At 44.7% G+C, this 23,705-nt stretch overlaps 1 protein-coding gene across 1 annotated transcript in view; it reads left to right on the top strand.

Annotated features, from left to right (window-relative positions):
• The window catches only part of ttyh3a (tweety family member 3a), a 79,704-nt gene that overhangs the window by 35,065 nt on the left and 20,934 nt on the right, over nt 1–23,705 (top strand). The window contains exons 3-8 of the mRNA XM_018732755.2: nt 5,578–5,689; nt 7,888–8,108; nt 9,388–9,483; nt 13,100–13,172; nt 20,403–20,478; nt 23,569–23,624. Of these exons, the coding sequence (XP_018588271.2) occupies nt 5,578–5,689; nt 7,888–8,108; nt 9,388–9,483; nt 13,100–13,172; nt 20,403–20,478; nt 23,569–23,624 (634 nt within the window). The remainder of the gene's footprint in view (nt 1–5,577; nt 5,690–7,887; nt 8,109–9,387; nt 9,484–13,099; nt 13,173–20,402; nt 20,479–23,568; nt 23,625–23,705) is intronic.

The following is a 23,705-nucleotide window of genomic DNA, read 5'->3' as shown; positions in this document are numbered from 1 at the left end:
TGGTCAGTCCTCTGCTGGAGGGTAGTGTTAAAGCCATGGAGATCAGCTGGGGAACTGGCTAGACGTCCTCGGCAAAAGGCATGCATGACTGATTTGGAAAAGCACATGCTTGAAACGCTTGTTTCCAGTGCCATATGCAGTCTCAAACCTACCTTTCCACCGCAACCTTCAGACACATAAAGTAAAAAAAAATGAATCCCAAAAGAAGATGAAGAGCACAGCAACATACATAAAATAAAGCAGGCACTGGAATAAATTAAAATCACAGTGAGACAAGGGTAATGGCGTGCACACACGAAAAGTAGTTGTGACAGCTCATTACCACCCTGATAGTGAGTGGACACTTCAGAGAGGCTTACATTAGCCATTACAGAGGCTAACCTGAGTATGTAGAAATGACCTCAGGTGATGCTTCTTGGAACAGTGCGACTGGACCAAGTGGACTATTGAAGATGCTGCTCCAAAGGGCCTTAAGCCTTCTCAGGATGTAAAACAACTCTTGTCCTTCTTGTTCAAAGCCTCAGTGCTGCTAGACTACTCCAGCCTTTTGTCCAAGTGCAACCCCAGGTAAGTGTCTGTCCTCACCACCTCTATTCCCATCAGTGGTTGCTGAATGCAATAGACCCCTGAATCTCCTGAAGCTCAGCTCCATGTCCTCTATCTTGTCAGTGTTGAGCTGCAGTTGGTTCTATTAGCACCACTCAACAAAGTCCTTCACAAAGCTTCTGTACTCATTCTCCTGCCCACATCTGATTCACCATCAGCCTCTTCTCCCACGTCTCACTGCCCACTTTCTATGAAGCCAAACAGGGAAGCAGACTTCCATCCCCTCAAATGTGGGAGAGAAGGCATGGCACCATCTGCGTCATAGTCAGATGGAGTGAGAAAGAGTTGTCATTTTTAACCAGGGCATGTCTCATAGCAGATGTTCCTGTGTGGAGTTACAGTCATGGACTTGGATATTTACATATATTCATTTAGCTGATGCTTTTCTCTGAAGTGACTTACAATATTAAGCTACTTATAATTATTTATCCATGTGTAAAGCTGAGCAATTTTTAGTGTAAGTACCTTGCTCAAGGTGGGAATCAAACCTGCAGCCTTTAGGTCCAAAGTCAGCAGCTCTAACCACTAAGGTGCCAGCTATCCCAGATATGGATTAAGAATTGTCAGCAATCCTTTAACAGCACTTTGTAGGAATTATTTCAAAAGAGCTGTTTGGGTGCATTGTGCTGTGCTACATGCAACAAAATATAAAATGTCAACCTAAGGTGTAGTCCATTAATTTGCCACCTTATAGTTCACGCTCAGCCACGTCTGCACATTTCCAGAAATATTTCCACATTATTTTTTTTTTTTGTAACTTAGACAATCAGATCATGTGCTCATGTAGTATATTGCTGGACTTCAAGTCTAGTGAAGCAGAACAAGCGTAGAGGCATATTCTTCATGGACTGTTTGACACCTCTGCACTAAGAACCAAATATTAGCTCTGAAGTGTACAATGAATGTGTGCTGTTGTGAAGTAATATACATTACAGAGGTGCATCTGTCAAATTACTGTTTAATATTATTTCTTGACATTTTATGAATTCCTTTTGTGATATGGGATGATTTAGAGGCTACCCTAAAATTCAATGAGCGTACGATATACACCAATCAGCCACGACATTAAAACCACTGACGGGAGAGTGAATAACATTGATTATGTTATTACAATGGCACCTGTCAAGGGATGGGATATATTAAGCAGCAAGTGAACAGTCAGTTCTTGAATTTGATGTATTTGAAGCAGGAAAAATGGGCAAGTGTGAGGATCTGAGCAGCTTTGACAAGTGCCAAATTATGATGGCTGGACGACTAGGTCAGAGCATCTCTAAAACGGCAGTTCTTGTATGGTGTTCCCAGTATGCAGTGGTTAGTTACCAGAAGTGTTCCAAGGAAGGGCAACCGATGAACTGGTGACAGAGTCATGGGTGCCCAAGGTTCATCGATGCTCTTGGGGAGCGAAGGCTAGCCCGTCTGGTTCAATCTCACAGAAGAGCTACTGTAGCACAAATTGCTGAAAACCTTAATACTGCTGTGGTATGAAAAATTGTTTGTTCAAGTGTGGTGGGAAAATATTTTCAAGTAGTTAAAATTTTCAAATGATTAATATGTGTGATGTAAAAGTTAAGACAGTCAGAAAATGTATGCTGTTTAACGCAATGGAGAAATGTTAATAGAAAAACGAAACGCAAAAAAAAGGTTAACCTTTAGGATGCGTCCTAACACACTTCTTAAATGGGAACAAATTATTCGGAGTATAGATCACTTTTGCGTCAGACGCAAGGGACATTTCGAAAGTGTTGCCATGCCTTATGATGATAATCTATGCATGAGCTTGCAAATAAAAGGAGGCAACGCAGACCAATCAGGGAGACATCCAGCTCTCCCATCTGCAGATGTTTTCTTGAAAAGTCTCTATGTGTTTGAGTGTTTTGTCCGATCTCCTGCGGCTGATCGGTTCCAGAAAAGAAAATATAATTTCTTTCACATTGGTCACGATAGAAAGGTGTCAGAACACACAGTGCATCACAGTTTGCTGCGTATGGGGCTGTGTAGCCACAGACCGGTCAGAGTGCCCATGCTGACACCTGTCCACTGCCAAAAGCCCCTACAATGGGTACATGAGTGTCAGAACTGGGCCATGGAGCAATGGAAGATGGTGGCCTGGTCTAATGATTCACGTTTTCTTTTAGATCATGTGGACGGCCGGGTGCGTGTATGCATCATTTACCTGGGAAAGAGATGGCAGCAGGATGCACTATGGGAAGAAGGCATACCGTCAGAGGCAGTGTGATGCTCTGGGCAATGTTCTGCTAGGAAACCTTGGGGCATTCATGTGGATGTTACTTTGATATGTACCACCTACCTAAAGAGTGTTGCAAACCACGTACACCTCTTCATGGAAACGGTATTCCCTGATGGCAAAAATTGTTTAGGCATGGTTTGAGGAGTATGAAAAAGAGTTTAAGGTGTTGACTTGGCCTCCAAATTCCCCAGATCTCAATCCGATCAAGCATATATGAGGTGTGCTGGAAAAACAATTCCAATCCATGGAGGCCCCATCTTGCAACTTACAGGACATAAAGGATCTGCTGCTAATGTCTTGGTGCCAAATACCACAGGACACCTTCAGAGGTCTTGTGGAGTCCATGCCTCGACAGGTTAGAGCTATTTTGGCAGCACGAGGAGGACTTACACAATATTAGGCAGGTGGTTTTATTGTGGCTGATCAGTGTATCTTGATCAGTCTGTGAATAATTTTGAATGTCTTTTGCTGTTTTCTTCTGTTTAGCTGTGGTTATGTCTTAGACAGGAGGTGACCTCATCTGGTTTTCTGAGTAGAAGCTTTTTTGCTCAACCTGCAGGCTTCCGTAGCATCAGCGCTGGTGTGGCCCAGTTCTGCCATCGGTACAGCATGTTGCATGTCTCCACAGCTCAAGAGAGCTCGACTCAAAACAGTGTCAGCCTGGAATTTCTCACCCTTTTATGGCTGACAGCAACATATTGGTTTAGCACCCTCGTCATGGACTGAGCTTTGATTAATGCACACAGTAGTATCTCCAGAAAGCAGGCTAAACCAACTGACTCAACCGAAGGCAGTCATAACTATCTCTTGTATTTATTCTGGAGTCATATAGTTTCCTTGCAGAAATCACACTCAGTTCAGTGCTTTGCCCAGCATTCCACATTATTTACTGTAAAAGATATGTATGCATTTCATTGTTCTTATTTTTTGTGCAGCCTCTGCTCCGTCTTGAACGTAGGTTGCCATGGAAATGGAGGTGGGGAGTACGCGAGCAAATGAGCAATATAGGCACAGTGCCTGAGGATTTTTCTGGAAATGGAGAAGAAAGGATCAAACAGGGAATAACTGGATCTCTTCTTGGTCAATTATTGGTGTGGACCTCCACGTATGGTTGGATGCATCTTCGTTCCCGCAGTGCCACTCTCTTTGCTGTGTCGACATAAAATAGTGCACCCATCATTGTTTAAGGCCCTACATGCCTTGTTCTGCAATACATGGGAAGTAGTCAAGGCATTAGAGCAGACCCTATCAGGCACAAGTCCTCAGATGTCAGGTGAAAAATCAAAATGAACAAGCATTTACACTTGGGAAGCATGAAGCTGGACATGCTCTGATGTACCCCCTCAAGCCTGTCTCTGCATTTTTCTGCTTACTGGATTCCTTCTCGATGCTGATGGAGCACGTATCTAAAGTCACATGGGTCTGAGTAGGGTGATGCATGTCAATGTGTCTCAGCTCTTCATGTTCCATGTTGTAAAAATGAGGGAAGAAGACCCCGCTCCAAGGTCCCATTCAAGCAATATGGTATCAGTGGGTAGCATAGTGCTAAGAGCAGTTGCTTTGCAATCGAAGGATTGAATCCCAGCTTCTGCTGTAGTACCCTTGAGAAAGATGTTTACAGGGAATTGCTCCAGTAAAAGTGTAGCAAAGTGCTTAGAGAAGCTGGTTTTCCCTTTGCTCTTCTGACTGAAGGGTGTCTTTGGCTACGTCTAGGGACTTGGAGGCAGTCTGTATCATGCTGCCCTCTACTGGCGAGACAATATACATTTGATGGGGGTCCTGCACCCACCCACCAGTGTTAATTTAGGGCTGCAGTGGTCCACTGCTTATCCTGGAAATACAGGTCTTGAGGCTAGGTAGGGCACAGCCTGGATGGGTGGCAGACCACAATAGGGCAGCCACACACAGTCATACATTACAGGTAACAGGGAGTGTTTAGTCCACCTGAGAACCATGTCTTTGTATGCAGGTGGAAGCTGGAGCGCTCAGAGGAAACCCAGAGGGGGGATATGCTAACGTCACACAAAATGAACAGGGATCAAACCAACGTAGCCTCACAGTCTATGTTGTGATACCTGCTGTGCCACCACACAGTTCAGGTGTCCTGCAGCAGAATATAAATTTGATTCCAACTTTGTGATCAACTTTTGGCAAATCCTCTTCATGTGCCGTTTCCAGGAATTTATGCAGAAGACTTCTGGTCTAATTGATTTAAAGAGCAAAAATTTGGTTTTACTCACTCTGCATGCCATTTATCACATTTCCATTCTGCACTTTATTATTATCCACCACCAATGTCTTTTGGGCTATCATGGGCCAGGGATGAATTACATGCTGATGAAGATGAAAATATTGTGTTGTTCTGCTCAGTGTGAAGATTGAAAGAAGAAGTGATTACCCCACAAGAGAGATTTCTTGCAGTCTTCTAAATATTCTTGAAATTGAAATGATTTTGACGTTCTAACAACATAACCATGCCATAATAGTCAGCTTCCAACTTCTGGGTTTATGTCCTTGCTTGTGGGTCACTACTCGTTTCACAGTCTTGCAGAAACCTCCTCCCAGGGTATAAAGGTTTAATAGCGACATATACTCTGTCGTAGTTCTCTGAAGGCTACTGAGCTCCAGGTTCAGACAGTTCAGTTGGGAGAGTGGAAAGAAATGGTTCCGACTGCATGGCTCATCCTCCTCCTCTGTCTCTCTCTCTCTCTCTCTCCCTTCAGTGCCGGAATTGCTGTTGGTTTCTATGGAAATGGAGAAGCCTGTGATGGAGTTAACCGGCTCACGTACTCCCTGCGACATGCCAACCGTACAGTGGCAGGAGTACAGAAACTGGTAAATGCCCTGCAGGTGCAGAAATAACACACATTTCTATTAAATGCGTTACCAAAGGAAACAGTTACTGTGACACTGCTTAAAAAAAAAACCCAAAGCATGCTAATTATTGCCCCAGTAATTATATGCTTAGGTTTTGCATTACAACGGATCCTGCGCCCGTGTTTATGGTGCTTTATAAAGCAGGTACAAATAACTAAAATGTAAAGCTGATTCATGTTCTGTTTTGAAATTCAGTCCAATTCTGGAATTATATCTCCATTATATTGTCCATGTCTGTGCATCAAGAGCCATTGATAATAAACTGTAGCAAATAATATAATATATTGCAGTAAAGTATGCACTTTATGCAGACATGTATACATGGATCCACGGGTGCTGCAGCAGGAAGTAATTCACAGTTAAGACAACCATACAACTGAGACACAAGATGTTGAGTACCAGGTGTAAGTGTCAATTGAATTGCAGGTGACCAAACTGCAGGTGGACTTACACATCAGCTGCAAAATTATATGCTGTGACAAGGAACTATATTTAAAATAATGAAAGTATATGAGAAAGGTGGGGAAAGCTGCATTATAAAAAAGTAAAATGTCACACACTGAAGCTCAGTAGCCGGTATAGAGGAATACCTGATGATGAATAAACAGCATAAATGAGCTTGAAACATTAGTTACAGATTTTAGTCATAATGTGACACAGTCACATTAAAGGCTGAGCCATATGAGCTTCCTTTGTGGAGTCATTTGTATCCAAGGCTTGGAAATGCAAAAAAGTCATAACACAGAATAGTGAGCACAAAACACTGAACCCCCGAGGGCTAAAGTAAACAAAGTAATAGTGTGTTGTGATATCTTTTCTTAATTTTGCATGGATTTTAGGTTATGAAAAAGCCAGTAGATGCTTGAATCCATAAACCTGTGGATCTGAAATAGTATGACAAAGCAATATTTAGACAACTTTGTATACTAATGTTGATTCATCATAATGTTATCACATTCCAAGCCCCCCCAAACACACACACACACACACACACACACACACACACTTCTGAATGAATTCAGAGTGAGTGGTGAACTTTTTTACTTCCATTATCCTGAACCAGAGGGTTTCCATCTTTAACAGTAGTCCTGTTTTTGCCCCAGGTGGAGGTGTTCAAGTATCTTGGGGTCCTGTTCACGAGTGAGGGAAGAAGGGAGCGTGAGATCGGCCACAGACTGGGAGCAGCGGCAGCAGTAATGCAGTCGCTGTACCGGACTGTAGTGGTGAAGGGGGAGCTGAGCCATAAGGCGAAGCTCTCCATTAACCGGTTGATCTACGTCCCTACCCTCACCTATGGTCACCAACTCTGGGTGATGACCGAAAGGATAAGATCGTGGATACAAGCGGCCGAAATGAGTTTTCTCCGCAGGGTGCTGGGACTCACTCTCCGTGACAGGGTGAGGAGTTTGGACATCCAGGAGGAACTCAGAGTAGAGCCGCTACTCCTTCTTGAGAGGAGCCAGTTGAGGTGGTTCGGGCATGTGATAAGGATGCCCCCAGGGCACCTCCCTTTGGAGGTATACCGGGCATGGCCAATTGGGACGAGCCCCGAGGTCGGCCCAGGAACCGCTGGAGGGATTATATCTCACAGCTGGCCTGGGAACGGCTGGGGATCCCCCAGGCTGAGCTGGAGGAAGTTGCGGGGGGAAAGGGGCGGCTGGGCCTCTCTGCTCTCCCTGCTGCTACTGTGACCCTTTTAGGATAAGCGGGACAGAAGATGGATAGCACTGAATTCAAATTGATATGAAAAGATAAAGCAGTGCATAACTCTTTTCTGCCCATATATCTAATAGAAAAAAAGCCTCTACATCTTTTGCAGCTTTACCTAAACTTAACACGGTATATAGTGCGAGATGTATGGTGCGAGTCAGGGGGGCGCGGGGGCGCGGTGGCGCAGTGGGTTGGACCAGGGTCCTGCTCTCCAGTGGGTCTGGGCTTCGAGTCCCACTTGGGGTGCCTTGCGGCGGACTGGTGTCCCGTCCTGGGTATGTCCCCTCCCCCTCCGGCCTTCTGCCCTGTGTTACTGGGTGGGCTCCAGTTCCCCGCGATCCTGTATTTGACAAGCGGTTCCGAAAATGTGTGTGTGTGTGTGTGTGTATGGTGCGAGTGGTTTTTGCTTGTGTGTTTCCATCTGTGTGTTTGTGTTGTGTGTGCAGGTACTGGACAGCACCTCCTCGCTGAACCAGACTGTGGAGGAGAGCCTGCAGCAGCTGGAGGGCCAGTACACCAAGCACACAGACTACCTGTCCATCGTGCAAAAATTGCAGGGCCAGCTGGATGAGCTGGTGCATCAGATGGGCGATGTTCCCTTCTGGAAGAATTCTGACATTTCCCTGGAGGACCTGGCAATCAACATAGAGTTCTATGATTGGTACAGGTAAGGTCTGTGCTCCTGCATCTTCTATAGTCCAGCAGCAGGAGCTGCAGGGCACTCCAGTGGAAGAAGACCGCTGCTTGAAATGAGGAATTTTAATTCCTGGTTCTTTTGAGCTGTATTAGTTCCTCTCTGGTTAGTTTTAGAGGAGGCTAAATTATTTCTATGAGGCACATCGTTAATTAAATAAAACTCTGCTTATATACCAGTCTGCTGCTATCAGGTCTGGGGACCTCAGGACTAAAATAAAGTCTCTTTTTTTCCCTCCACTGTCAACCAAAATTTAGAGTACAGAGAGAAGCATTGCAGTCCTTTCACTGCAGTTTTTGTACATTGGGGAAGCTGAAAAATATAAGATTTGTGTTCAAATTCCATATCCAACTTTAATGCCCTTCAGCACGTTACATACCCTAAATTCCTCCAGTAAGATTACCCAGCTCTATAAATAGATAAATAACTGTAGGGAGGATGATGTTGTAAGTTGCTTTGGAGAAAAACATCAGCAAAATGAATAATAAAGACAGTCCCCTGGGTCTAGTCCTGCTTTGTCCGAATTTGGGCTGAAAAGCTGTATTGTCAGCTGCTTAAGTATCTCCTCTGGCTTTACTGAGTGGAAACATCCAAGTTTTAGTATAAAGGAACATCTACCTCATGAACAGCTAAATCCCCCCTAGAGAGTAAACCAGTGCAATACACAACGCTATTTATATTTATAATTATATCTATTTATTACATCATATCTCTTACTCACATTCCCTTGCATTTGTATAGAACATACCTGTACATACATATAATGTCTAGTGACTATTTTTGTATATTGTGTACTTTATATTTTTTATAGATTTTTTATCCTTTATTCACATATTCTTTCTTCTCATCTGCATCCTGTCACTGTCATTCTGTCTGTGCTATGGAAGTTTCTGTCACCAAGACAAATTCCTTGTATGTGTTAACATACTTGGCAATAAAGCTCGTTCTGATTCTGATTCTGAAATGATAGTTAAAGTGAGCCAACACCATCACCTGACCTGTTTAGATGTTTCCAGCTGAAATGTCAATCTGTTTAGATGGGTCAGTTTGAAAAGTAGGTTGGAGGTACAGAATAAAGTGTCTTTGAAAAGTAGCAGGATTTCCAAAGCATCTTATGCAGCATATTCCATGTTCATTAATCAGCGTCTTGTTGTCCCAGTGTGTAATCCACTGTCTGCTCGTGGGCTGGTCAGGAGTGGGGAGGATGCTCAGAGAGATAACTTGGACCATGCTGGTATGTTTCCCACATCAGGTGGCTTGCTTATCTGGGCCTGCTGCTTTTTGACGTGATCATCTGCCTGCTGGTGCTGTTTGGCCTCATTCGCAACTCCAAGGGAACTCTCATTGGGTAAGTAGGGTCACATGACTGAGGGGGGATGCAGATGGGGGGTCAGGAGCATGAGTGCCAAAGCCAGCTTGGGCAGGCACATTAGCCCAAACCAAGACAGGCTTTTAAAAGCACTGAGCCAATAGAAATTCAACAGCTCTTATTCCATATACAGTCAAAGAGGTGCTTCAGTGTCAAGACAGTTTAATGTTTAATTAATGCTATTTATAAAAGCACGAATAAAATGGGATAAAATCCTTGCCTTTTCTTCCTGGTGTAACTTTGACATGTAAATGTTGTTGCTGTTTGGTCTTAAAAAGCATCCAGTCTTTGCTGAACAGGGGGTGTGTATTGTCATTTTTCCTCTGTACATTTTAATTTATCAAACTCCGTCAGAACTGCACCAAAACACTTTCACTATACTCTTTTCCTGGTCAGGGTCATGGTGGTCTGGGGCCTATCCCAGAATCACTGGGTGCAAGGCTTGAGGGGTACACCCTAGATGGCATGGCAGTCCATCACAGGGCAGCGACACACACACACAATATGGGCAGTTTAGCATTACTGGTTCCTCGTGAAATATGGGAGGAAACCCATGCAACCACAGGGAGAACCTAAGCCCAAACAGCCAAGGTGCTGTGACATGGCAGCGCTACCCAATGTGCCACTGTGCAACAAAACACCATTTATGTAATTTTAATAATGTAATATTATATAGTAAAAGATGTGGCTAACAGGTGAGCACATGGAATTGTCTCCCTCACATGGAGCCCAGGAAGATGGGAACGCACTTTACACAGTCTGTTATGCATGACACAGAGTTCAGTTTTTCACTCCCAGTAGTCCCTCTGAATGTGGTTAATGTGCTGGTCTCTCCATTTGCAGCACATTTGATGTTAAGGTGTTGACAAAGAGTAGCATGTCATACCGTAGCACATCCGACCCAGCTTCCCACTGTTCCTTACTCATTGATACTGTGATTAAACCCAAAGTGGGTTGAAAAGTATTGGAACTATGATGGAGGAGCAGACAGAAAGGATACGAGTTTGTCATGCCAACTTGCCACTTCTCCTTTAAATCTGCCTAAGCAAATATCATGAGCACAGATGAGGCCATACAGAAGTGCGAGATCAACTGATGGAGAAAGACTTAAAACAGTCCAGGTATGACTTTGAAATAAAATATTTTTGAAATACTTTTGGTTATATTTCACCTCAACTCTTTGTTTATTGATGGTGTTCACTGAATTTACGTACTTGTTGTAGTACAGACACCCCTTATCAAGCTTGCTTCCTTAAGAGGACAACCTCATAAGAAATCACATCATAAATAAAATGGGATGAGTTTTGTGACCCTTAAATGTTTAGACCTAAGCAAATTTATTGAAAAAATAAAATTAACTTTCTGAAAACCATCATCATAATGTTCCAGCATGTCTGTAGTAAATTTTGTAGCTTTGGCAATTGAAATCCCGCGTACCATCTGTAGCCTATGTGCCATTTTGCAAACAACAGTAATAAAATGGCCGACAGGAAGTGTGTCATCAATCACATGGTCATGCATGAAAAATGAAGTGAATAAATGCAAAAAAGCACTTTGAGACACATACCTGGAAGCACATGGGTTATTTATAAATCTTTAAAAAAGGACATCATGAAAACTGGCAGTGGGGTATAAAATGTCCCCAGTGGTAGCCTCTGAGGCTAAGTAAACTTTAATCTCTACATTTCTCTTTCCTGTGATGCAGTTACCCAGAATTCCCTTTTGCTCCCTCAGCAAACTACAATGACTCAGTGTTATCCAACAGGAGAACATCACTCACACACTCACACACTCACACACACACACACACACACACACACATCAGAACCGCTTGTCCCATACGGGGTCACGGGGAACCGGAGCCTACCCGGTAACACAGGGCGTAAGGCCGAAGGGGGAGGGGGACACACCCAGGACGGGACGCCAGTCCGCCGCAAGGCACCCCAAGCGGGACACGAACCCCAGACCAACCGGAGAGCAGGACTGTGGTCCAACCCACTGCGCCACTGCGCCCCCCTCAGGAGAACATCATTGACACATTTCTCACTAATCTCTCAGAGTTCTTTCATGTACACTTCTCTTCATTTTATTCTGGCTAAAGACCCATGATCTGAAGCTAAAAATGCTTCACAAAAACATTATCTGCTATTTGCTGGATCCTAGCCACCTCAGACAGCTGTTGAGCTGTTCTTTAGGCTTCCTCATTCCCATAGCATCTGTTTTTTTCTGTGTCTCTCATTTTTATGCAAAACAGACACAGAATTGTCAGTTTCAGTACCCTTGTCCCATCTTTGCAACACAGTCATGTACTTAGTTGTTTTATTTATCTCCTGTGAATTTCTTTCAGGCCGTTTTTTATCCCTGTCTGGGGACAAAGTTGGGAAATGGCAAAAGTGCGATTTCAAGGTGGCACAGTGTCTTACAGTGCCTGGGTGGTGCGAGATGATGTGGGTTCTGTCCCTGCTCAGTCTGTGTGGAGTTTGCATGTTCTCCCTGTGTCTGTGTGGGTTTCCTCTGGGTTCTCTGGTTTCCTCCCACAGTCCTGCTGTTCAGGTTCACTCAGTATGTGAGTGACAGAGAGAATGTGTTGCACTGATGTATGGATGAGTGACTCATTGTAAGTAGTGGATCTAGCAGTGTAAGTCACCTTGGTGAATAAGGTGTGTGGGCTGCTAACACTACATTTAGTTCATTGGAAGTGGCTCTAGAAAAAAAGCATCTGCTAAATAAATAAATGTAAAGTGTCCATGTACTGAATCTATAATGGTCTGACATAAGGCTTCATTTCTGGTTTGTCAAAACATTGATTTGAAGAAATTGATGGAATGCTCACTTGTAAAAAAACACAGTTGTAGTAATTTTTTTAAAATTTATTTCATTTTTTGGCAGGCAATTAATGTAGTAAATATTGCCATCATATTTTGTCTAGAAAAATGAAAATATTTCAACAAGGAAAGATCTATTCCTTCTACTGGCCTGCCGCTGGGAAAAAAGTCTTTGACTGGGCTGGTAAAATTATCTTTAGTAAGCTTTCCATTCATACAGGTAGTTTAGTACTATCAATTAACACAGAGCTGCATTTTCTTCCCCAGGGTGACCCTGACCAGGACAAGCAGTTACTGGAGATGTATGGATGCATGGATGGATGGATGGATGAATGGGTTGTTTTTTTTTTTTACTTTTTTTATATAATTAATGTAATGGATGAATGCTTTATATTCCTGTTTTCTGCAGTTTCATGTGTCACAATTTAACAGATTGAGTTAAATTTTAAATGTTCAGTTTTTCTTAGGGCCTGGTGTTTACAACAGGGCGAGGGGTTTCACCATAGCACTTGTAAGTGCACTAATTATACCAGTCTTTTGGTATCATTTCTGTTCTGATTCGGTAAATTTTGTTTAGCTGCATCCTTTTGTCCTTCTTTCAGCAGAGAATTGGCAAGCACATTTTTCAGGTTATACATCTCAAACTTAAGTTTCCAGAGGCCTTTGTGCATGTTGGATCATACTCCCTGCATTAGAAATTCAGTCTGAATGTGATCTTTTTGTCCCTCTACCTAAAAATCACTTGCTCCCCTTCTGCTGTTCTTCCACAGCGTCTGTTTATTGGGCGTGCTTACACTCGTCATCAGCTGGGGATCCCTGGGTCTGGAGCTGGCTGTTTCCGCAGTGAGTGTCTCCATGGGAACACACTTTTCTGTCCAAAACAGGAAACTCTTTTAACTGAAACACCTCACTGCATCATCAGAATTCTGCAGCTGCCACACCATCAGTCACGTTACACAGAAAAATTTGTTTGTAGAGAAGTACATTTTGCATTTACATTATAGACATTATTACATTATTAAGAGAAGAAGCTGAATTATGTCACACTTGTTTTAATTAGATCGGTAAATTCTTTTTAAAGCTTAGCAGTTTACACTAAATAAAATGGCACAGTGAGTAGTGCTGGGTGGTGCAAGAGGACATGGGTTCGATCCACACTCAGTCTGTGTGGAGTTTGGATGTTCTCCCCCTGTCTGCATGGGTTTCCTCCGGGTGCTCTGGTTTCCTCCCACAGTTCAAAGACATGCTGTTCAGGTTCACCCATAGTGTGTGAGGGACAGAGAGAGTGTGTTGCACTGATGTTTGGATGAGTGACCCATTGTAAGTAGTGTGTATCTAGCAGTGTAATTCACCTTGGTGAATAAGGTGCGTGGGCTGATAACACTACATAGAGTTCATTGGAAGTCGCTTTGGAGAAAAGCATCTGCTAAATAAATAAATATAAAACATGTACATGAATGTTGATGTTACGTGACTAGATGTGTTATTTATGTGCTGTGGATATTATTTATGGCTCTTTAGTTTTTTGGAATGGCATAACACATGTAATGATCACATCTAAATCTAACCATCTCTTTCTAGTTTGTGAAGTGTTGTACATGAGATCATCAGTAAAAGGAAACAGTAGGTGGTGGGGTAATGAAAATGAGCACCATATTTTCTCCCTGATCATGGAAGAAAAAAGTGGCCAGCAGTTCAGTCATCAGTGGTTGCAGCACCACAGGCTGTTCCAGTTCCCACAGCCCCATAGCATAATGAGTAGAAGTGTGACCGCTGCCATTGCTGAACCTTGGCTCTGCTGCAATAGAAAGTTAGCATCATGAAGAGAACTGCCTGCCCCAGTAACAACAGAGAGGATAGATTTCACCAGCCTTGTCTTCGAGCCATTTTTACACTATTTTATAGCTACTGGCTCCATTCAGTTTACGAGTTTTCAAAGATACAAACGTTTTCCAGTTTATTTTTAATCACATTTTCTTGTGATTAAATTTACATTAGCAGAAAGAGAAACTTAGATGCAGATGTGCAATTTTTACATTTACATTTACATTTATTCATTTTGCAGATGCTTTTCTCCAAAGCGACGTATATCCATCCATCCACCTTCCTCCGCTTATCCGGGACCGGGTCGCGGGGGCAGTAGTCCAAGCAGAGCCCCCCAGACTTCCCTCTCCCCGCACACCTCCTCCAGCTCCTCTGGGGGAACCCCAAGGCGTTCCCAGGCCAGCTGGGAGACGTAGTCTCTCCAATGTGTCCTGGGTCTGCCCCGATGCCTCCTCCCAGTGGGACATGCCCAGAACACCTCCCCAGGGAGGCGTCCAGGAGGCATCCGGAACAGATGCCCGAGCCACCTCAACTGGCTCCTCTCGATGCGGAGGAGCAGTGGCTCTACTCCGAGCTCCTCACCCTATACCTAAGGGTGCGCCCAGAGCCACTCTGCGGAGGAAACTCATTTCTGCTGCTTGTATCCGCGATCTCATTCTTTCGGTCATGATCCAGAGTTCATGACCATAGGTGAGGGTAGGAACGTAGATCGACCGGTAAATTGAGAGCTTCACCTTACGACTCAGCTCCTTCTTCACCACAACAGACCGGTACAATGACCACATTACTGCGGACGCCGCACCGATCCGTCTGTCAACCTGCCGCTCCATTTTTCCCTCACTCGTGAACAAGACCCCGAGATACTTAAACTCCTCCACTTGAGGGAGGAGCTCCCCCCTAACCCGGAGGGGGCAATCCACCTTTTTCCGACTGAGGACCATGGCCTCGGATTTGGAGGTGCTGATTCTCATCCCTGCCGCTTTGCACTCGGCTGCAAACCTCTCCAGTGCACGCTGTAAGTTTTGATTCAATGAAGCCAACAGGACCACATCGTCCGCAAAAAGCAGAGATGAGATCCTGCAGCCACCAAAACAGACACCCTCCGTTCCCTGGCTGCGCCTAGAAATTCTGTCCATGAAGATAATGAACAGAATCGGTGACAAAGAGCACCCATGGCGGAGTCCAACATGCACCGGGAACAGGTCTGACTTACTGCCGGCAATGCGAACCAAGTTCCTGCTCCGGTCATACAGGGAACGAACAGCCCATAGCAGCGAGCCCTGAACCCCATAATCCCGAAGTACCTCCCACAGTATGTTACAAGGGACACGGTCGAATGCCTTCTCCAGGTCCACAGAACACATATGGACTGGTTGGGCAAACTCCCATGAACCCTCCAGCACCCTAGTGAGGGTATAGAGCTGGTCCAGTGTACCACGGCCAGGGCGAAAACCGCATTGCTTCTCCTGGATCCGAGGTTCGACTATTGGTCGGATTCTCCTCTCCAGTACCCCGGCATAGACTTTCCCAGGGAGGCTAAGGAGTGTGATCCCCCTGTAGTTGGAACACAATCTCCGATCCCCCTTCTTAAAAAGAGGGACCACCACCCCGGTCTGCCAGTCCAGAGGCACCGTCCCCAAACTCCACACGCAATGCTGCAGAGGCGTGTCAGCCAAGACAGCCCCACAACATCCAGAGACTTGAGAAACTCAGGGCGGATCTCATCCACCCCCGGGGCCTTGCCACCGAGGAGTTTTTTGACTACCTCAGCAACTTCAGCCAGGGTAATGGACGAGTCCCCCTCCGAGTACCCAGCCTCAGCTTCCTCTACGGAAGGCGTGTCGGAGGGATTGAGGAGATCCTCAAAGTACTCCTTCCACCGCCCGAGGACATCCTCAGTTGAGGTCAGCAGCGCACCACTTCCACTGTAAACAGTGTTGGCGGAACACCGCTTCCCCCTTCCGAGTCGCCGGACAGTTTGCCAGAATCTCTTTGAGGCCGACCGAAAGTCTTCCTCCATGGCCTCGCCGAACTCCTCCCAGGCGCGAGTTTTTGCCGCGGCGACTGCCAGAGCCGCGTTCTGTCTGGCCCGCCGGTACCCATCAGCTGCTTCAGGAGTCCCATGAGCCAGCCAGGCCCGATAGAACTCCTTCTTCACCTTGACGGCATCCCTTACCTCCGGTGTCCACCACCGTGTTCGGGGATTGCCGCCGCGACAGGCGCCGGAGACTTTATGGCCGCAGCTCCGAACCGCCGCCCCGACAATGGAGGTGTGGGACATAGTCCATTCGGACTCAATGTCCCCAGTCTCCCTTGGGACCTGGTTGAAGCTCTGTCGGAGGTGGGAGTTGAAGACCTCTCTGACAGGGGCCTCCGCCAAACGTTCCCAACAGACCCTCACTATGCGTTTGGGCCTGCCAGGTCTGTCCAGCTTTTCCCCCGCCATCGAATCCAACTCACCACCAGGTGGTGATCAGTTGACAGCTCAGCCCCTCTCTTCACCTGAGTGTCCAAAACATATGGCCGAAGATCAGAAGAAACGACTACAAAGTCAATCATCGACCTCCGACCTAGGATGTCCTGGTGCCAAGTGCACTGATGGACACCCTCATGCATGAACATGGTGTTTGTTATGGACAAACTGTGACTAGCACAGAAATCCAATAACAACTCACCACTCGGGTTCAGATCAGGGAGGCCGTTCCTCCCAATCACGCCCCTCCAGGTGTCACTGTCACTGCCCACGTGGGCGTTAAAGTCCCCCAGTAGAACGACAGAGTCCCCAGGGAGAGCGCTTTCCAGCACGCCCCCCAGGGACTCTAAAAAGGCCGGGTACTTTACACTGCCTCTAGGCGCATAAGCACAAACGACAGTGAGAGACTGTTCCCTGACCCGAAGGCGCAGGGAGACGACCCTCTCGTTTACCGGGGTAGACTCCAACACATGGCGGCTGAACTGGGGGGCTATTAATAAGCCCACACCCGCCCGCCGCCTCTCACCCTGGGCAACACCAGAATAGTGGAGAGTCCACCCCTGGTCGAGAAGAGTGGTTCCAGAACCCAAGTTGTGAGTGGAAGTGAGCCCGACTATACCTAGATGGTATCTCTCAACCTCCTGCACTAGCTCAGGCTCCTTCCCCACCAGCAAGGTGACATACCAAGTCCCAAAATCCAGAGTTGGTGCCCGAGGTTTGACTCGGCCCCGACCACCGCCCAAATCACAACGCACCGGCCCCTTATGTCCTCTCCGGCAGGTGGTGAGCCCACCGAAGAGCGGCTCCACGTCTTGGCTTCGGGCTGAGCCCGGCCAGGCCCCGTGGGCATAGATCTGGCCACCAGGCGCTCACATGCAAGCCCCCCGCCCCCCCCCCCCCCCCCAGGCCTGGCTCCAGGGTGGGGCCCCGGTGACCCCATACCTGGCGGGGTGAACGAGATCCTTGATTTAATAGTCATAAGGGGATTTTGAACCGCGCTTTGTCTCGTCTGTCACCCAGGACCTGTTTGCCTTGGGAGACCCTACCAGGGACATATAGCCCCAGGCAACATAGCTCCTGAGATCATTCAGGCACTCAAACCCCTCCACCATGTTAAGGTGGCGATTCGCGGAGGGGAAAGTGATGTACATCTCAGTGAAAATACATTACGTTAGGAGAAAGAGACATAGCTGTAGACATGTAATTCTTAAGTAAGCCTTGTTTTTTACTTTCCACTTGATGCACCAATGTTCATCGCTCAAGTAGATGCATAAAATGCAAGTTAGATGAGTCCTGATAACCTTCCTTCATTTTTTTTAAGGTACACAAACATTTACATACAATATGGGAGTAGCAGCTGTGTAAGGGCTTATCTGGGGATGATCATAAAGTTACAGTGCATGAAAATTTACACTATGCATGAGCTGGAGAGATTGTGGGCGAAGTGAGTCCGGAAAAGGTAAGTTTTCAGGCCCTTCTTGAATGTAGATAGAGTTTCAGCAGTTCTGAGTGAGAAGGGGAATTCCACCACAACGGAGCCAGAACCAAGAACCTCTGAGCTTTACTTTTTGTGTGTGGGACCACCAAGCGAGCAGAAGTAGACTAGCGAAGGGGTCTGGTTGGGGTTTAGCGGTTGATAAAGTCTTGTAAATAGCTGGGAGCAGTTCTATTGGTGCATTTGTAGGCAATAACCAGGGTCTTGAATTTGGCTGTTTCCCATTGCGTCAGGGAGAGATCGAAGGACTGTAGGAGCAACAGAGGGCCCCTTGCATGTATGTCGTCGACATGCAGGTTGAAGGCACCCGGTAGAATCAACGGAGCATTGTTCCCTGGCAGAGAGCTCAGCAAGATGTCAAGGCCATCCAAGAAGCAGCCGAGAGGGCCAGGAGAGCAATAAAGAACAACCACAATAAGAGTGACTGGGGCAGTGATAGAGACAACATGCCAATCAAAGGAGGACAGATCATGCAGGTGAAGAGGAAGAATAGAATATTCCCACCGGGGAGAGATGAGCAGGCCTGTACCTCCACCTCTGCTGGAGGGACAAGGGGTGTGAGAGAAGGAGTAATTAGTAGAGAGAGCTGCGGGTGTGGCTGAATTGATTAGGGTAATCCAGGTTTAAGTTAGGGCCAGGAGGTCCAGTGAGAGATGGGAGGAGTAGGCTGGGATGAAGTCAGCCTTTCTCACCATGGTCTGGTAGTTCCAGAGTCCCATGGAAAAATTAAAGCAGGATGGAGGGTTTGACAGGTGAGGATTAACCAGGTTGCTGTAGCAGGAGGAGCATCCAGGTGTCCTGTGGTGGCGACATCGCACAGCTCGGTTGCCATAGACAACTTTGATGGTTGCCATGGTTAACGCAACATCCCTCGCGGCCCATGATGCTGGTGGTCTTCCTCGGTGAACTCCCACAGGTAGACTCCCTTGTCTTAGCACCTCAAGTCTTTGCAACAAGAGGCTGCCGCTAAGGATCACCTGCCGCTATTTAAACCAGGCTTATTCCTGTCAGCTAACATTCCTAACCAAAATCGAAACTACTTCAACAGTGGAGACCAAAACAATCAAACAAACTGACGCAATTAATCGATCAATCTGAGTCATCGGAGTTGATTCCTGTACCATTATGCAAATCTCTTGCTTTTTTCCCTTCATCATGCAGTCACCTAATGAAATTCACGAACGTTATCATTTCCTTGTCCTCATGTTTCCTCTTTTGCATAAAAACTTTGTGGTCAGCCCATCATGTACTGCATGTGAAGGTTGTTTAAGTTCTGTAGCCTGGAGGTTGTTAGTTCAAACCCCAAGAAAGGCAGTTCATTATTATTTTTCAAGTAGATTAAGTGTTTATTGAGAATTACTCAGAATTACAGCTATAAAATCTGAGTGTAAAGTGGTTTAAATGTCACATTGCTTTGGATCATGGACAATGATTCCCACCCTCAGCACACCCCCTTGGTTAAACACAGTAGCACCTTCAGCATCAGGCTGGTTCAAAAATAGAGGTCATTTCAATCAGCAGCCATCAGGCTCTGCAATGAGGCCTTACACTTCCAGGGCAGTGAATGACCTTTTAATGACCAAGTGGCGCTGAGCTGTCCTCTGCCACCCTGCACCATCTCACTCTCCCATCTCTTCTTTAAATACACCTACTTATTTATCTACCTAAATTTTTTATTTACATAACTTATGTACTTTATTTATCTCTGTGTCTTCAGTGTAGGTCTGTATTTATGTTTGTCTGTTCTTATGTTGTACATTCTGTGCTGTTGTAACTAAACAGAACTTCCCTCTAAGCCTAAAAAAAAATCAGTGCTTAATCAATCAGTCAATTCAGTCGACCCACGGGTTCTGTACAAGGGCAACTGGTAACATAATGGTTACAGCAGCTATCTTTGGACCAAAAGATTGCAGGTTTGAATTCCAGCTCTGACTACCATAACCTTGGACAAGGTATTTACTCTAAATTGCCATAGTAAAATTACCTAGCTGTATAAATGGGTAAGTAGCTTAACATTGTAAGTTGTTTTGGAGAAAAGCTACCGCTAAATACAATATAGCTGTTAAGGTACAGGAGTAACTGAACGTGGTTTAGCAGTTAGGTGAATTCAGAGGAGTTTCATATTAAAAATGCATGATTCTATATGGCTATTTATGAATTGTCCTACACAGTACACAGTAATATAGACAATATTTATCATATTACTAGTTTATAGTTTATGCTAAAGTTATCCATAGGTTTTAAAATTATTTTTCCTGTTTTAACTCTTCCCCCCCCCAAGAGTGCAAGTGATTTCTGTGTTGCACCAGACATGTATATCACCAAAGTGACTGAGGAGAATGCCGTGGTCAGCAATGGTAAGTCCAGTTATCCCTCAATTTGCAAAACTATTCCATTTCCGAAAATGCTGCATATATACATTTTTGGACACCAATAGCCTATTCCCATTATTTAAAATGGAAAAAGAATAACTCATTTGTAGCCTATCCAAAAATACCATAACAACTTCTTCTAACATCACTAAAACAATTGACTATGCTATCAGTGGACTGAAGATATGGAAGAGTAAAAACACAAGCTTTACCTTGCTCTAAAAATATATATATTTTTTTTTCTTCCCTGAAAATAGATCAGAATAGATTATGAGAACACTAAAAGTGTCTGGCACCACAAACTGTCCAACATGACAGATAAAAATTTCTCCATTCATCATTTCCACCATTTAAAATCTTTATTCAATAAATAATAAATAAACCATAAAAACCATCATGTCACTACTAAAAATTCCACAATAATATAAAATTAATAAGAAATTAAACCAATGCACACATTGCTTGATGGAATTTCAAAAAAGACTTAAAAACCATACCCCAAAGCATAAAAAATAAATAAATAAAGGAAACATACCCAGCAACTCCACCACTCAAGGGGGGGACAGTCACCTGGCCTGTTCTCAGGGTGTTACCATACACTTTCCCTACCATTTCCTTTTTGTGTTTCTCTTTCACATCGCATCTCCCCCTATTTAGACAATTTTAATAAAATATACACATTCACGTTGACGCTGCTTGTCCCGAGCGGGGTCGCAGCAAGCCGGAGCCTAACACAGCAACACAGGGCATAAGGCCAGAGGGGGAGGAAACACACCCAGGATGGGACGCCAGGCCATCACAAGGCACCCCAAGCGGGACTCAAACCCCACACCCACCATAGAGCAGAACCCAGCCAAACTCGCTGTGCCACTGCACCCCCTTTAATGAACTGTATGAACAATACAAATATAATTAACCAAATACACTAAATAAACAAGAAACACACACACACATTTTCTGAACTGCTTGTCCCATATGGGGTCACAGGGAACCAAAGCCTACCCGGCAACACAGGGCGTAAGGCTGGAGGGGGAGAGGACACACCCAGGACGGGACGCCAGCCCGTCGCAAGGCACCCCAAGCGGGACACAAACCCCAGACCCACTGGAGAGCAGGACCTGGTCCAACCCACTGCGCCACCGCGCCCCCTAAACAAGAAACAGTTACGAAAATTAATAAGCAAATTCATGAATTTAATGAGAAAACAAAACTAAACCAGAATAAAATAAATAAATAACACCACACAGGTAATCATTTTCAAAGACTACTTGAAAATGCAATAAAGTGCTATAAGTTCTAAAAATTGTGCAATTAATTAAAGTGGGTTAAGATAAATTAAAAAACACAACACCTATCATAAAACACATAACATACCACACAAAACACAACAGTTACACACACCAAAAATAGGGGTAATGGTGTCTTGTAAGCATTAAATGACATGTGTTACATACCCGAGGATGGAGAGATTGCCACTAACCTGTGTTACGGTATGACATCCCCAACTCCCTGGAAATGCGGTATATCAGTGTGGCTGCTCCAAGCACTACAAACACATCGACACACTAACAGTGCCAGCCGCGCTTTATCTCTTTATATCAGTTAGTAGTAATTATACATTTTATGAGACACCTTTCATAATTGTAGCCCAAAATACATAAAAAGCAAAGCAAAGATGGGAGAGCACACACAAGCTGAGGGATGCTGATGAAGGCAACCCACCAAAATGCATCTGTCATGTTACAAGAAATACAGTATCCAGTTTTCGTGAAGTCTTTCAGTAAGCTTGTGTGCGTTCTCCCATCTTTGCTTTAGTTTTCATATATACCATCGGTTCTGAGCATCCAAGCACTTAAGTGGATCTTTACACTGTTTGATTACATCATCTGTTTTCTCAGTTTAGTCCCAAAATATATGTAGTTGCACATGTATACGGGAACAGGTATGATGTTAAATATAAAGAAAACACAGCAGAAAATTACTTTACTGCTTCCCCACACCCACACACAGGTTTCAGTACACTGAGCACTGTACATACCTTTATGAGCGTTCTAATCATTTCTTTGTGGGTGTCTTAGATTTTTAAGACACCTTTCCTCCTGTCTTGTTCATAGTTCATGCATAGTTTCATACTGTTTATTCTAGGCCTTTCAAGCTTCAACAATTTCGGCAATAATCAGTTTTCAGTTCTGAATCAGTCATTGTAGCTTTTACATTTGCATAAAAAGGAAGCCTAGATAGTCTTCAATGTATTTCCTTTTATTAGGCTCATCCAGTAATGAAGCAAATGGCCTTTTACTTTTTTGTTATGCAGCAAATGTACATTTTTATGGTGCTCACTGGAGTCAGTACAGAGTGGAGTCATATCATATTGTAGCACTGGGTCAAAACAAACCAGTTAAGTCTATTTTGCCTTTTCCTCTTGCTTTTTGATGTGGGAGCAGCTAACATGCAAGGTCTGGCATTCATAGCTGTCACAGTAAATTTTAAAGAAATTTAGTGCAAAAACATGCTATCTGCATTTTCATTTTGAAATGGTTTCTCACTTAAACTATCCAGATTTTTCAAAAATGACACAAAATGTGTTCAAAAATTGGACAGGTGCAGGATTTATTGGGATATCAGGTATCTATCTTGTGGTGAACCAAAGATTAATTTTGAGCCATGACTGGGTTTACATTGTGGATTCCAGCATTCTTTAAAAACCATTATATGATTACATTTCATTGTTGTTGTCATGTTGAGTGCGGGGCATCGGGAGAGCAGACTCAAATGCTGATGCTTAAGTTGCCTTATTTATATCGCATGAGGGTTGCACCCACAGAACAGAGCAGAATAGAGATCCTCGGAAGATAGGTGAGGAGAACATCCTTCAGTTGGAAGTTCTGCGGCCAGGTGCGTCGGAGCGGGTGTTTTTATACTGCGTCTCCGGGGTTGTCACCAGGGGTTGTCGTGGTCATCAAGCATGCGGTTGCTAGGTGCGCAGTCTCAGGCGCACCAGGGGCGCCAGTGACAATGACAGTTGTGTTGCTAATTACCTTTTTTCTTTCTTTTTTAAATAAATGTTCTCTACAGATATCCTCCAGTACTATCTGAGATGCAGTGTGGGTCAAGCAAACCCTTTCCAACAGGTATGTTTGCCTTACTTGTCAACGTCCAGATGTGAAACGGACACAGGTGTATTTTACTGTAAGGTCTGGACATGGAGGTAA

Source organism: Scleropages formosus, chromosome 3 (assembly GCF_900964775.1).
Source record: "Scleropages formosus chromosome 3, fSclFor1.1, whole genome shotgun sequence".
Lineage (NCBI taxonomy): Eukaryota > Metazoa > Chordata > Actinopteri > Osteoglossiformes > Osteoglossidae > Scleropages > Scleropages formosus.
Note: the sequence above shows the minus strand (reverse complement) of the source record. Positions and strands in the feature narration are given on the sequence as shown.